General features: G+C 43.2%; 1 protein-coding gene and 1 long non-coding RNA gene across 2 annotated transcripts in view; one reads left to right on the plus strand and one right to left on the minus strand.

Annotated features, from left to right (window-relative positions):
• Positions 1–11,922, minus strand: part of LOC142254622 (uncharacterized) — a 116,677-nt gene extending 104,755 nt beyond the window's left edge. Inside the window, exon 1 of the long non-coding RNA XR_012727282.1 lies at positions 11,086–11,922. This is a non-coding gene — a long non-coding RNA (uncharacterized LOC142254622). The remainder of the gene's footprint in view (positions 1–11,085) is intronic.
• Positions 11,328–12,130, plus strand: part of CBLN1 (cerebellin 1 precursor) — a 9,579-nt gene continuing 8,776 nt past the window's right edge. Inside the window, exon 1 of the mRNA XM_075325762.1 lies at positions 11,328–11,985. Coding sequence (XP_075181877.1) covers positions 11,728–11,985 — 258 coding nt within the window. The 5' untranslated portion in view covers positions 11,328–11,727. The remainder of the gene's footprint in view (positions 11,986–12,130) is intronic.

Here is a 12,130-nt window from a genome sequence, read left to right on the forward strand (position 1 = left end):
CCCCATCTCCCCCTCCCCTTGACACAGAGTTTCCCTCCTGTTTTGCCGTTTGCTTCGTGCTTCCCTATACCCAGTGTGACAGATGACGTCTGTAAAGCTGGGTTTACACACTGCAACATCGCAAAGGACATCGCTGTAACGTCACCGGTTTTGTGACGTTACAGCGACCTCCCCAGCGACATTGCAGTGTGTGAAACCTATCAGCGACCCGGCCCCTGCTGTGAAGTTGTGATCGCTACAAATCGTTCAGGACCATTCCTAGGTCCTTTGTTTCCCGCTGTGCAGCATGCATCGCTACAAAGTTTCAGTGTGTGAAGACTTTGCAGCGACTCCGTGGCTCTGTCTGTGTAGCGTCCTGATTAGCGGTCACCGGTGAAGGATTCACCGGTGACCGCTAATCCCCCGAGTGACTGAAGTGTCCCCCCTCTCTCATACTCACCGATCCCCGATCCCCGGCGCTGCACGGCGTTCACTCTGTTCCAGCGGCTTTTCCTTTTTTGAAAAAGCCGGCCGCTCATTAAACAATCTCGTATTCCCTGCTTTTCCCCGCCCACCGGCAAATATGATTGGTTGCAGTGAGACACGCCCACACGCTGAGTGACAGCTGTGTCACTGCACCCAATCACAGCAGCCGGTGGGCGTGTCTATACTGTGCAGTAAAATAAATAAATAAATAATTAAAAAATCCAGCGTGCGGTTCCCCCTATTTTAATACCAGCCAGATAAAGCCATACGGCTGCAGGCTGGTATTCTCAGGATGGGGAGCCCCACGTTATGGGGAGCCCCCCAGCCTAACAATATCAGCCAACAGCCGCCCAGAATTGCCGCATACATTATATGCGACAGTTCTGGGACTGTACCCGGCTCTTCCCGATTTGCCCTGGTGCGTTGGCAAATCGGGGTAATAAGGAGTTATTGGCAGCCCATAGCTGCCAATAAGTCCTAGATTAATCATGTCAGGCGTCTCCCCGAGATTCCTTCCATGATTAATCTGTAAGTGACAGTAAAAAAACACACACCCGAAAAATCCTTTATTAGAAATAAAAAACACTAACAAATTCCCTCATTACCAATTTATTACCCACAACAAAGCCTTCCTTGTCCGGCGTAATCCACGGTCCTCCGACGTCGCATCCAGCTCTGCTGCATGCAGGTGACAGGAGCTGCAGAAGACACAGCCGCTCCTGACACCTGCACGCAGCTAATGAAGAGAGCAGTGTGATCGGCTGAGCTGTCACTGAGGTTACCAGGATCCAGCGGTGGCCGCGGGTAACCTCAGTGACAGCTCAACTGATCGCGCTACTCACCGCCGCTCCGGTCAGCTCCACGCAGCAAATGAGGTGAGTAGCGCGATCAGCTGAGCTGTCACTGAGGTTACCCGCGGCCACCGCTGGATCCAGGTAACCTCAGTGACAGCTCAGCCGATCACACGGCTCTCTTCATTAGCTGCGTGCAGGTGACCGGAGCGGCGGTGTCTTCTGCAGCTCCTGTCACCTGCATGCAGCAGAGCTGGACGCGACGCTGGAGGACCGTGGAGTACGCCGGACAAGGAGGGCTTTGTTGTGGGTAATAAATTGGTGATGAGGGAATGTGTTTGTGTTTTTAATTTCTAATAAAGGATTTTTCGGGTGTGTGTTTTTTTACTGTCACTTACAGATTAATCATGGAAGGAGTCTCGGGGAGACGCCTGACATGATTAATCTTGGACTTATTGGCAGCTATGGGCTGCCATTAACTCCTTATTACCCCGATTTGCCAACGCACCAGGGCAAATCGGGAAGAGCCGGGTACAGTCCCAGATCTGTCGCATCTAATGAATGCGGCAATTCTGGGCGTCTGCTGGCTGATATTGTTAGGCTGGGGGGCTCCCCATAACGTGGGGCTCCCCATCCTGAGAATACCAGCCTGCAGCCGTATGGCTTTATCTGGCTGGTATTAAAATAGGGGGGGACCGCACGCCGGATTTTTTAATTATTTATTTATTTACACGGCACACAGAGCCACGCGGCATTAAATGAAGTCGGGTGAAGTTCACCTGCTGTCCCCAACGACCAGCTAGTCGCTCTGCAGGACCGGATCGCTGTTAGGTCGTTGGCCAGGTCTGCCTGTTTGACCGCTCACCAGAGACTTTGTAGCGATCCCGGCTAGGTTGAGATCGCAGGTTGGATCGCTAGAAAGTCTCAGTGTGTAAACCCAGCTTAAAGCGCTGTGTAATTAATTTACACACTAATCCTAAACCTTTGAGTAGATAGATTTTTTATGGTAAACATGTAAATTAGATCATTTTTCAATTCCAAATTTAAAATTGAAACACTTAATCCTTTTTTTGTACCCTGTGACTAGGACTGTAGGCAGCATAGGATGTTTAGTAAAACTTAGCACGATGAGGATGGTGCCAGCAAAACGCTTTACATAAAATGCATAAATAACAATCTAATTATCAGGAAGCAAAAAGATGTGATAGAAACCTCACTTACACTATAACGCCATGATTTGTTTCCTTTGGGATTTAAAACCAGTATATACACATCTTAAAACTAATCCTGTTAATTACCTGCAAACATTATCTTATGTGTGGGAAAAAAAATAAGTTCTACAGGTAAACTGGGAATAAAATATTGCTGAACCAATAGACCATCTGAAGAATAAAACCTATATTATATAGTAAAGCTATTTGATTTATAAAATGAGCTTTTCGGGAATTCTAAAGCGGGCTTTACACGCTACGATATCGTTAACGAATTATCGTCGGGGTCACGTCGCTAGCGACGCACATCCGGCGTCATTAACGATATTGCAGTGTGTGACACTTATGAGCAACCTAAAACGATTGCAAAAGTGGTCAAAATCGTTTGCCGCGGAGAGGTCGTCCTGAAACAAAAAATCGTTTTCTGCTTATTAGCGATGTTGTTTGTCGTGTCTGCGGCACCACACATCGCTGTGTGTGACACCGCAGGAGCGACGAACATCTCCTTACCTGCCTCCACCGGCAATGCGTAAGGAAGGAGGTGGGCGGGATGTTACGTCCTGCTCATCGCTGCCCCTCCTCTGCTATTGGACCACTGCCATGTGATGTCGCTGTGACGCCGCATGGACCGCCCCCCTTAGAAAGCAGGCTGTTCACCGGCCAGAGCGACATCGCAATGCAGGTAAGTCCGTGTGACGTGGTTAAGCGAGGTTGTGCGGCACGGGCAGCGATTTGCCCGTGTCGCAAAACTGACGGGGGCAGGTACGATCGCTTGCGATCTCGCTAGCGAGATCACAACAAGTAAAGCCCGCTTAAGTTATTAGTGGGAAGTTCGTGATTCACAATGCCAAAATTAGAAGAAAGTTTGAAGCCTGTCTTAAGAGGGCTTCTAGGGCTACTATTTCTCCTCGTGAAGACCACCATATGGCAAAGGTAGACTGACAGACCAAGCGATCCTCTCTGGGTGTGCAAATTAACTCCCCTCCAAAAAGTAAGCTGCTCCTCTAGTCAACTATTAAAGGCAACTACCCTCTAATTCTGACCCTTGACATTTTCATGCCTTATGTGGACAGAATATTTCATTTGTCAATTTTTTTTTGTAAACTTGTCTAGCTGTGGCACTGTAAGGGATAAAATATAGTAGATAAATAACATGGTCGAAGATACCGTAACTAACAAATAAACAGCTGCATTCTGAGACGCTAAGGTATACAGACATTGAATATGGGAATTTGGACATGCATTTTAGGAAATACATTTAAAGGGAACCTGTCACCAGTTTTTTCAGAATTGAACCTACAGTATCACCTTCTGCAGCTCCTGGGCTGCATTCTTTGAAGGTGCACCTTATTCCCTTACTCCCCTTGCAGATCCCAGAAATACCTTTATAAAATCTGCCACCATATATGTAAATTAGCCATTCTGGTCAGATGGGCGTCCTTTTCTTGTTCGGATGGGCGTGCTTTTCTTCGGCTCCTGTCACTCCTTCTGCTGTTGTTCGCCTACCTCCTTTTATGATTGACATGGGTGACGCCTCCATCATCATCCAAGTTGCTCTGCAAAATCTCACGCCTGTGCAGAGTCATTCCAGGCTCGCGCAGGCGTAGTTCGCTCTGCCCCATCACGGGTAGAGCCGAAAACATAAGTCTGCTTCGCGAATCGGTGAGGTCTTTGCACATGTGCGAGAATTAGGTCGGTTGCAAGGAAGATGCAAGTGACGTCATACATATCACCGGCCATAATCTCGCGCCTGCGCAAAGACCTCACAGCCTCGCACAAGCGCACCTATGTTTTCGACTCTGCCTGTAATGGAGCAGAGCACACTGCATCTGCGTGAGCCAGAAATGACTCTGGACAAGCACGAGATTTTGAAGAGCAACTTGGATGATGAGGGAGGCGTCACTCATGTCAATCATGAAAGGAGGATGGCGAACAACAGCAGAAGGAGGGACAGGAGCCAAAGAAAAGGATGCCCAACCAACCAAGAAAAGGACGCCCATCCGACCAGAATGGTTAATTTACATACATGGTGGCAGATTTTATAAAGGTATTTCTGGGGTCTGGAAGGGGGGGTCAGGGAACAAGGTGCCCCTTCATAGAATGCAGCCCAGGAGCTGCAGAAGGTGATACTTTTGGTTCAATTCTGAAAAAACTGGTGACAGGTTCCCTTTAAAAATTGAGACACTTAGTGTATAAAAAAAGGCCAGTTTTATGAGAGCCCAGCAACCAGTGTCAAGGCATATCTCCTATGCCGGGTCCCTACTTAATAATGCCTCTACCTGGGTTGAACTGGCTACAATTTTATGAGGATGGGAGGGGCAGGAACCTGCTACTAGGAAATTAAAAATCCCTTTAAGCTAATGAGGAGTGCTCATTCAGAAGGCATGACCCCATAATCCAAAATAAGAAAACTCATGGCACTCCCTAACACACAAGTGTAAACAGGTACATACTGAACATGAAATAAACTAGTTTAGTTTATTTCATGTTCATTATGCACCTGTTCACACTTGTCTGTTAGGAAGTGTTGTCAATTTTCTTATTATGGTCCAACCTAACACCCTGAAAATACCTAATTATCAGTAAACTATAAAAAGAAAACAGAAAGATTGTTCAACGTTGACAATGTTTTAAGAAACTAAATGATGTGGACAATTGTGTTAAAAGCAGAAGAGAGGCTGGTGGTGTCTAAGATGCTTTGCGAGGATCTACATTCCATATTTCCAATTTGCGCAGCTCAAAAAGGGGTGCAATAAATATTGGGACGCAATGACATTTTAGAAGCAGGCAAGCAGGTGTGCTCTATAGTGGGCAACTGGAAAATAATGGGTCAATGTTTGTGATTGCACAAAGCTGTGGACCTTCTGCATCCACCTCTGATTCAATGGTCCATACACCTATATACAGTACAGACCAAATGTTTGGACACACCTTCTCATTCAAAGAGTTTTCTTTATTTTCATGACTCTGAAAATTGTAGATTCACATTGAAGGAATCAAAACTATGAATTAAAACATGTGGAATGAAATACTTAACAAAAAAATGTGAAACAACTAAAAATATGCCTTATATTCTAGGTTCTTCAAAGTAGCCACATTTTGCTTTGATTACTGCTTTGCACACTCTTGGCATTCTCTTGATGAGCTTCAAGGGATAGTCACCGGAAATGGTTTTCACTTCACAGGTGTGCCCTGTCAGGTTTAATAAGTGGGATTTCTTGCCTTATAAATGGGGTTGGGACCATCAATTGTGTTGTGCAGAAGTCTTGTGGATACACAGCTGATAGTCCTACTGAATAGACTGTTAGAATTTGTATTAGGGCAAGAAAAAAGCAGCTAAGTAAAGAAAAACGAGTGGCCATCATTACTTTAAGAAATGAAGGTCAGTCAGTTCGAAAAATTGGGAAAACTTTGAAAGTGTCCCCAACTGCAGTGGCAAAAAACATCAAACGCTACAAAAAAACTGGCTCACATGAGGACCGCCCCAGGAAAGGAAGACCAAGAGTCACCTCTGCTGCAGAGGATAAGTTTATCCGAGTCACCAGCCTCAGAAATCGCAGGTTAACAGCAGCTCAGATTAGAGACCAGGTCAATGCCACACAGAGTTCTAGCAGCAGACACATCTCTAGAACAACTGTTAAGAGGAGACTTTGTGCAGCAGACCTTCATGGTAAAATAGCTGCTAGGAAACCACTGCTAATGACAGGCAACAAGCAGAAGAGACTTGTTTGGGCTAAAGAACACAAGGAATGGATGGACATTAGACCAGTGGAAATCTGTGCTTTGGTCTGATGAGTCCAAATTTGAGATCTTTGGATCCAACCACCGTGTCTTTGTGTGACGCAGAAAAGGTGAATGGATGAGTTCTACATGCCTGGTTCCCACCGTAAAGCATGGAGGAGGAGGTGTGATGGTGTGGGAGAGCTTTGCTGGTGATACTGTTGGGAATTTATTCAAAATTGAAGGCATACTGAACCAGCATGGCTACCACAGCATCTTGCAACGGCATGCTATTCCATCCGGTTTGCGTTTAGTTGGACCATCATTTATTTTTTGACAGGACAATGACCCCAAACACACCTCCAGGCTGTTTAAGGGCTATTTGACTAAGAAGGAGAGTGATGGGGTGCTATGCCAGATGACCTGGCCTCCACAGTCACCAGACCTGAACCCAATCGAGATGGTTTGGGGTGAGGTCGACCACAGAGTGAAGGCAAAAGTGCCAACAAGTTCTAAGCATCTCTGGGAACTCCTTCAAGACTGTTGGAAGACCATTTCCGGTGACTACCTCTTGAAGCTCATCAAGAGAATGCCAAGAGTGTACAAAGCAGTAATCAAAGCAAAAGGTGGCTACTTTGAAGAACCTTGATTATAAGACATATTTTCCGTTGTTTCACACTTGTTTGTTAAGTATTTTATTCCACATGTGTTAATTCATAGTTTTGATGCCTTCAATGTGAATCTACAATTTTCAGAGTTATGAAAATAAAGAAAACTCTTTGAATGAGAACGTGTGTCCAAACCTTTGGTCTGTACTGTACATTAATGATGTTGTCCATTACCTAGACAACCCTTTTAAAATAAAGTAGTTCCCCTTATGAAATAAAAATAACATATATTCACTTTCCATACCAGGGCTCTTCCGGTGACTAGAGATGAGCGAACCTGAGGTTCGATTTTCAAACTGAACACCAAATGTAAAAATCAAGATTCGGGTTGGGGATCTGGTGCTTTACATACGAACAAAACTCATGTGAGCAAAGCTGTGCTCGGGTACGCTCGGTGCTCAGCCCAGTGTGAACCGGTTGCAGTGTTTGAATGGCTCACATTGGGGGGTAACAATAGTATGATTCGATGCAGTGTGCAACAAAAAAAGTTTGAAAAGCCCGCCAACCCTCCCCCGGAAGTGATCTGCTTATGGCTGGCTGTATGTGAGTGGAGACCCAAACTGCCAATCAGTGACTGGATCCGGGGTTCGGGTTAAGCTCAAGCCTGTGGAGCTAGGCTCATTTGCTGCCAGCGAACCGAGCCTCGATGGAACCGCTCATCTCTGCCAGTGACGTCAGCACTGGGTATCCCATGTCATTATGTCACATGAGCCTTACAGCCAATCAGCGGCTACTGTACTTTCACTAGGTCCATTTGCCCAAGGTTTGGACAAAGGAAGTGAGGGTGCAGCAGCCTATTAGTGGCCACTGATTGGCTGCATGACTTGATACATATGAAATAAGTGATACATATAAATCTGGCCTTAGCCAATTTCTAAAATAAATTATGTTTTCTAATACAGACACACTCAGATACTAATTGCACAATGTCCCCCCAAAAAGTACTATAGCATTAGACTAGAAAGTACAAAGGGGTACATTTTTTGGAGACTTTAATGCTGGCACATCAAGAAGTAGTAAAAAAAAATATATCTTCCTATATCAATTGAGTCAAAAACTTTCTCTAAAATTACATAAACACCCATTTATCCTTTATAGATTGCAATATTTTAGCACAAATTGCTTTGTGGTGTTTTTAAGGGAGTTTTTCCACTTATTGATTAACTTGGAAAAGCCTAAGTGACCTGCGTTGCATGTTTTGGGACATAACTTATTTTTTTGATGTTTTCATGAAGTCATGAAGATTTTGTATAAATGAGAACATATGGTATAACTAGTGTAACATATTATTAGGTTTCATGAACATCCAAAGGGTGAATACCATCTATCCTAAATATTTCATTGCCTACTGGAAAAAAAAATTCTCGTATTCCGCCCTATCACATATTACATATTTATTGATTAAACCATAAAAATATATAAAGAAACTGATGTATGTTATGGTGCTGTATATGTATAACTCAATAGCCTGTGCTTTATGTTGAGATAACCTTACATTTTTACCAGAACAGTTTTTCATTTTGAAGTGACATTTATCAGTGAAGTTACTAAAATGGGAAGAGTCACAAGTAATCTGAGACTCCGCTATGTGATGTTAGCCTTAATGGATGCAGTTCAGTGGATATTGGAAATCTTTCAGCTGGTGGTAAAATACAACGGCTACAATAAAAAAATGTTTGGCCCCAGGCTGGTTGTTTGTGTCCTTGGAATCAGGGCATCAGTCATATAAACCCAGGAGTTATTGCAGGAATAAAATCTAATCCCTTTAAATGGTGCACACGACCATAAGTAACTCCTTCCCTGCCAAACACCTCCACTGGGGTTAAGCACTTAAAGGTAAAATATTCCAGACAGTACACTTTATTTTACTTTATTACTGCTCATAAGACCAAACTCTTGTAAAAAAACGCAACAAGCCCCCCTTGTCAGAGGAACCCTTTGGGCACCCCTCAGGCTTCCTCAGACCTAAAAAGGTTATATTAGGTTTTGTAGCATATGACAAGTTACATTTAGGTTTTCCTTAAATGGTTGGTTACATTCTATCAACATTGATCAAAACAAACTCTTGAAACAATGGAACTAGCATCCCTTTTCAGAGTGACCCTTTGGGCACCCCTCAGTCTTCCTCAGATCTTAGAATTGTTTTATATCACTTTTTGCAACATATGACTAGTTATATTTTGGTTTTCTTTAAATGGTTAGTTACATTCTATCAACAGTGATCAAAAAACTCTTGTAAAAAATGCAATAAACCCCCCTTTTCAGAGGGATCCTTTGGGCACCGCTCAGTCTTCCCCAAACCTCAGAAGGGTTTGATATTAGGTTTTGTAACATATGACAAATTACACTGAGTTTTTCTTTAAATGGTTGGTTGCATTCTATCAACAGTGATCAAAAAAACTCTTGTAAAACATGCAATAAGCCTCCCTTTTAAGAGGGACCCTTTGGGCACCCTTCAGTCTACCTCAGACCTTAGAAGGGTTTTATATCAGCTTTTGTAACATATGACAAGTTACATTGAGTTTTTCTTTAAATGGTTTGTTACATTCTATCACTATTGATCAAAACAAACTCTGGTACACAAAAGAACAAGCCCCCTACCTTTTCAGATGGACCCTTTGGGCACCCCTCAGTCTTCCTCAGACCTTAGCATTGTTTTATAACAGTTTTTGTAGCATATGACTAGTTATATTTAGGTTTTCTTTAAATGGTTGCTTACATTCTATCAACAGTGATCAAAAAAACTCTTGCAAAAAATGCAATAAGTCCTCCTTTTTAAAGGGACCCTTTGGGCACCCCTCAGTCTTCCCCAGACCTTAGAAGGGTTTTATATCAGTTTTTGTAGCATATGACTAGTTATATTAGGTTTTCTTTAAATGGTTGGTTACATTCTATCAACAGTGATCAAAACAAACTCTTGTAAAAAATTAAACAAGCCCCCCTTTTCAGAGGAACCCTTTAGGCTTCCCCTATAGCTATGCACCTGGCACAGAGCTTAGAAGGGTTTTATATTAGATTTTGTAACATACAACAAGATACATGTTGGTTTTCTTTAAATGGTTAGTTACATTCTATCAACAGTGATCAAAACAAACTTTTGTAAAAAATGCAACAACCCCCCATTTTAGAGGGACCTTTTAGGTTCCCCCTATAGCTATGCACCAGGCACAGATATGAGAAGGGTTTTATATCAGATTTTGTAACATATAACAAGTTACATTGAGTTTTTCTTTTAATGGTTGGTTACATTCTATCAATATTGATCAACACAAACTCTTGTAAAAACTGGAACAAGCCCCCCTTTTCAGAGGGACCTTTTAGGCTCCCCCTATAGCTATGCACCTGGCACAGGTATGAGAAGGGTTTTATATCAGTTTTTGTAACATATAACAAGTTACATGTAGGTTTTCTCTAAATGGTTGGTTACATTCTATCAATATTGATCAAAACAAACTTTTGTAAAAAATGGAACAAGCCCCCCTTTTCAGAGGGACCTTTTAGGCTCCCCCTATAGCTATGCACCTGGCACAGAGCTTAGAAGGGTTTTATATTAGTTTTTGTAACATATAACAAGTTACATTTAGGTTTTCTTTAAATAGTGGTTACATTCTATCAATACTGATCAAAACGTAAATATTTACAAATTTCCAATGCTGAAACTCTTTTTGTTTAATAAACACTTTTTTATTGCACCGAATAAGAAACACTTATCTGTAAAAGTCCAGGATGAATATTAGACATTACAATAAGTTTTTCATGGCACATACAATGTTCTCTTTAGATAAAAACTTCCTTCCACTATTATGCATTCTACCAGCATCATTTAATAATGTGATTGACTCTTATAATCCTGTCTGTAATCCCTCCAAAAAAATGAAATATATTGAAGATTTTTCTGCTCAAGTCCTAAAGGTGCAGCAGCTCAGAAAGCAAATATCCTCAAAATTGTCTTCTTGACAGTTTCCAAGGATACCTGGCTAATACTTATTTCCCTATGCACATGTTTACACACTGCACACACATCCAATGCAATGGAACTAATTGCCCACATCCAATGCAATGGAACTCATTGTCCAAAATGATCTGCATGCAAAGCACAGATCTCCTAATATATTATCTAAAAGTGTTATATAGTAAATGATGTGCTCTATATAGTCAATGCAAGTGAATTAAAGATGCTCCCAATGCAGTAATTGACTTGTGGGTACGGTATCTGCCACTCTCACTTACCTTGTAGGCTGTAGTACAAGGCGATAGACCAGCAATGATCCATTTGCCATATTCAGACCTGAGCAAGAATGAGGGAGAAGCAGTCACCACCTGCCTTTGACTCCTGTAACAAAGCCACAGCTGTCACATGGAGGGAAGCAGCCCAGCTGAAGATTCGCTGCCCTGTGCAGGCTTGTGACTGTGGATTGGTGATGAGTGGGGAGGGAGGTGTTGCGGATTGGCCCCCACCTTCTGTCTTTCGAGCATCTTTCAGCTTTGCTCTGTAGTATTGGATGCATCTATGTTGTAGCAGGAGCTACACTATGTCTTGAGCTCATCCAAGGGCGCAGCACTGGGCAAAGCTGATATGCAAGCGCTAAAATACTGAAGAAAAGAGTCCTAAGAGAGGAGTGCAAGAGTGCAAAGAGCCAGAGGAAGCAGGTGGACACACTGGAGAGCTCGATCTAAGTGGGTAAAGTGCCTTTTACGAGTAGCCCATTAAGCACAATCGACAAGACTCTTTGGACATCTCTAAAGGTTGATGGTCTATTTATATTTCCAACAAGGAGAAGAAGGGAGGAGATTGGGAAGCTAAGGGGGACCTTAAGGTGTGTGAGTGCTCAAGTGGTTCTCTGCTTTTAACTGGACTACCCAGCTATAGCAATGTGGGTCTTGGAGCTGGTGCTGGGGTTGGCATGGCTAGCAGGGATGACCACTGGTCAGAATGAGACGGAACCTATTCTGCTGGAGGGGAAATGCCTGGTGGTTTGTGACTCTAACCCGACTGCTGACCCAACTGGCACAGCACTGGGCATCTCTGTGCGCTCTGGAAGTGCCAAAGTGGCTTTCTCTGCAATCAGGAGCACAAACCATGAACCCTCTGAGATGAGTAACAGATCTATGACTATATACTTTGACCAGGTAAGCAAATGCATGAGGAGAGTGACTTGTCTTTAGAGCATCAGTTCAGCAGGTGCCATATACTGTTCTAGGTAGAGCAATGCAAGTTACATAGAAGCAAAGCCACCTGACTGTCTAGTGGTATAACATTGTCAGAATTAACCCT

The sequence above is a fragment of the Anomaloglossus baeobatrachus genome, chromosome 10, assembly GCF_048569485.1.
Source record: "Anomaloglossus baeobatrachus isolate aAnoBae1 chromosome 10, aAnoBae1.hap1, whole genome shotgun sequence".
Classification (NCBI taxonomy): domain Eukaryota; kingdom Metazoa; phylum Chordata; class Amphibia; order Anura; family Aromobatidae; genus Anomaloglossus; species Anomaloglossus baeobatrachus.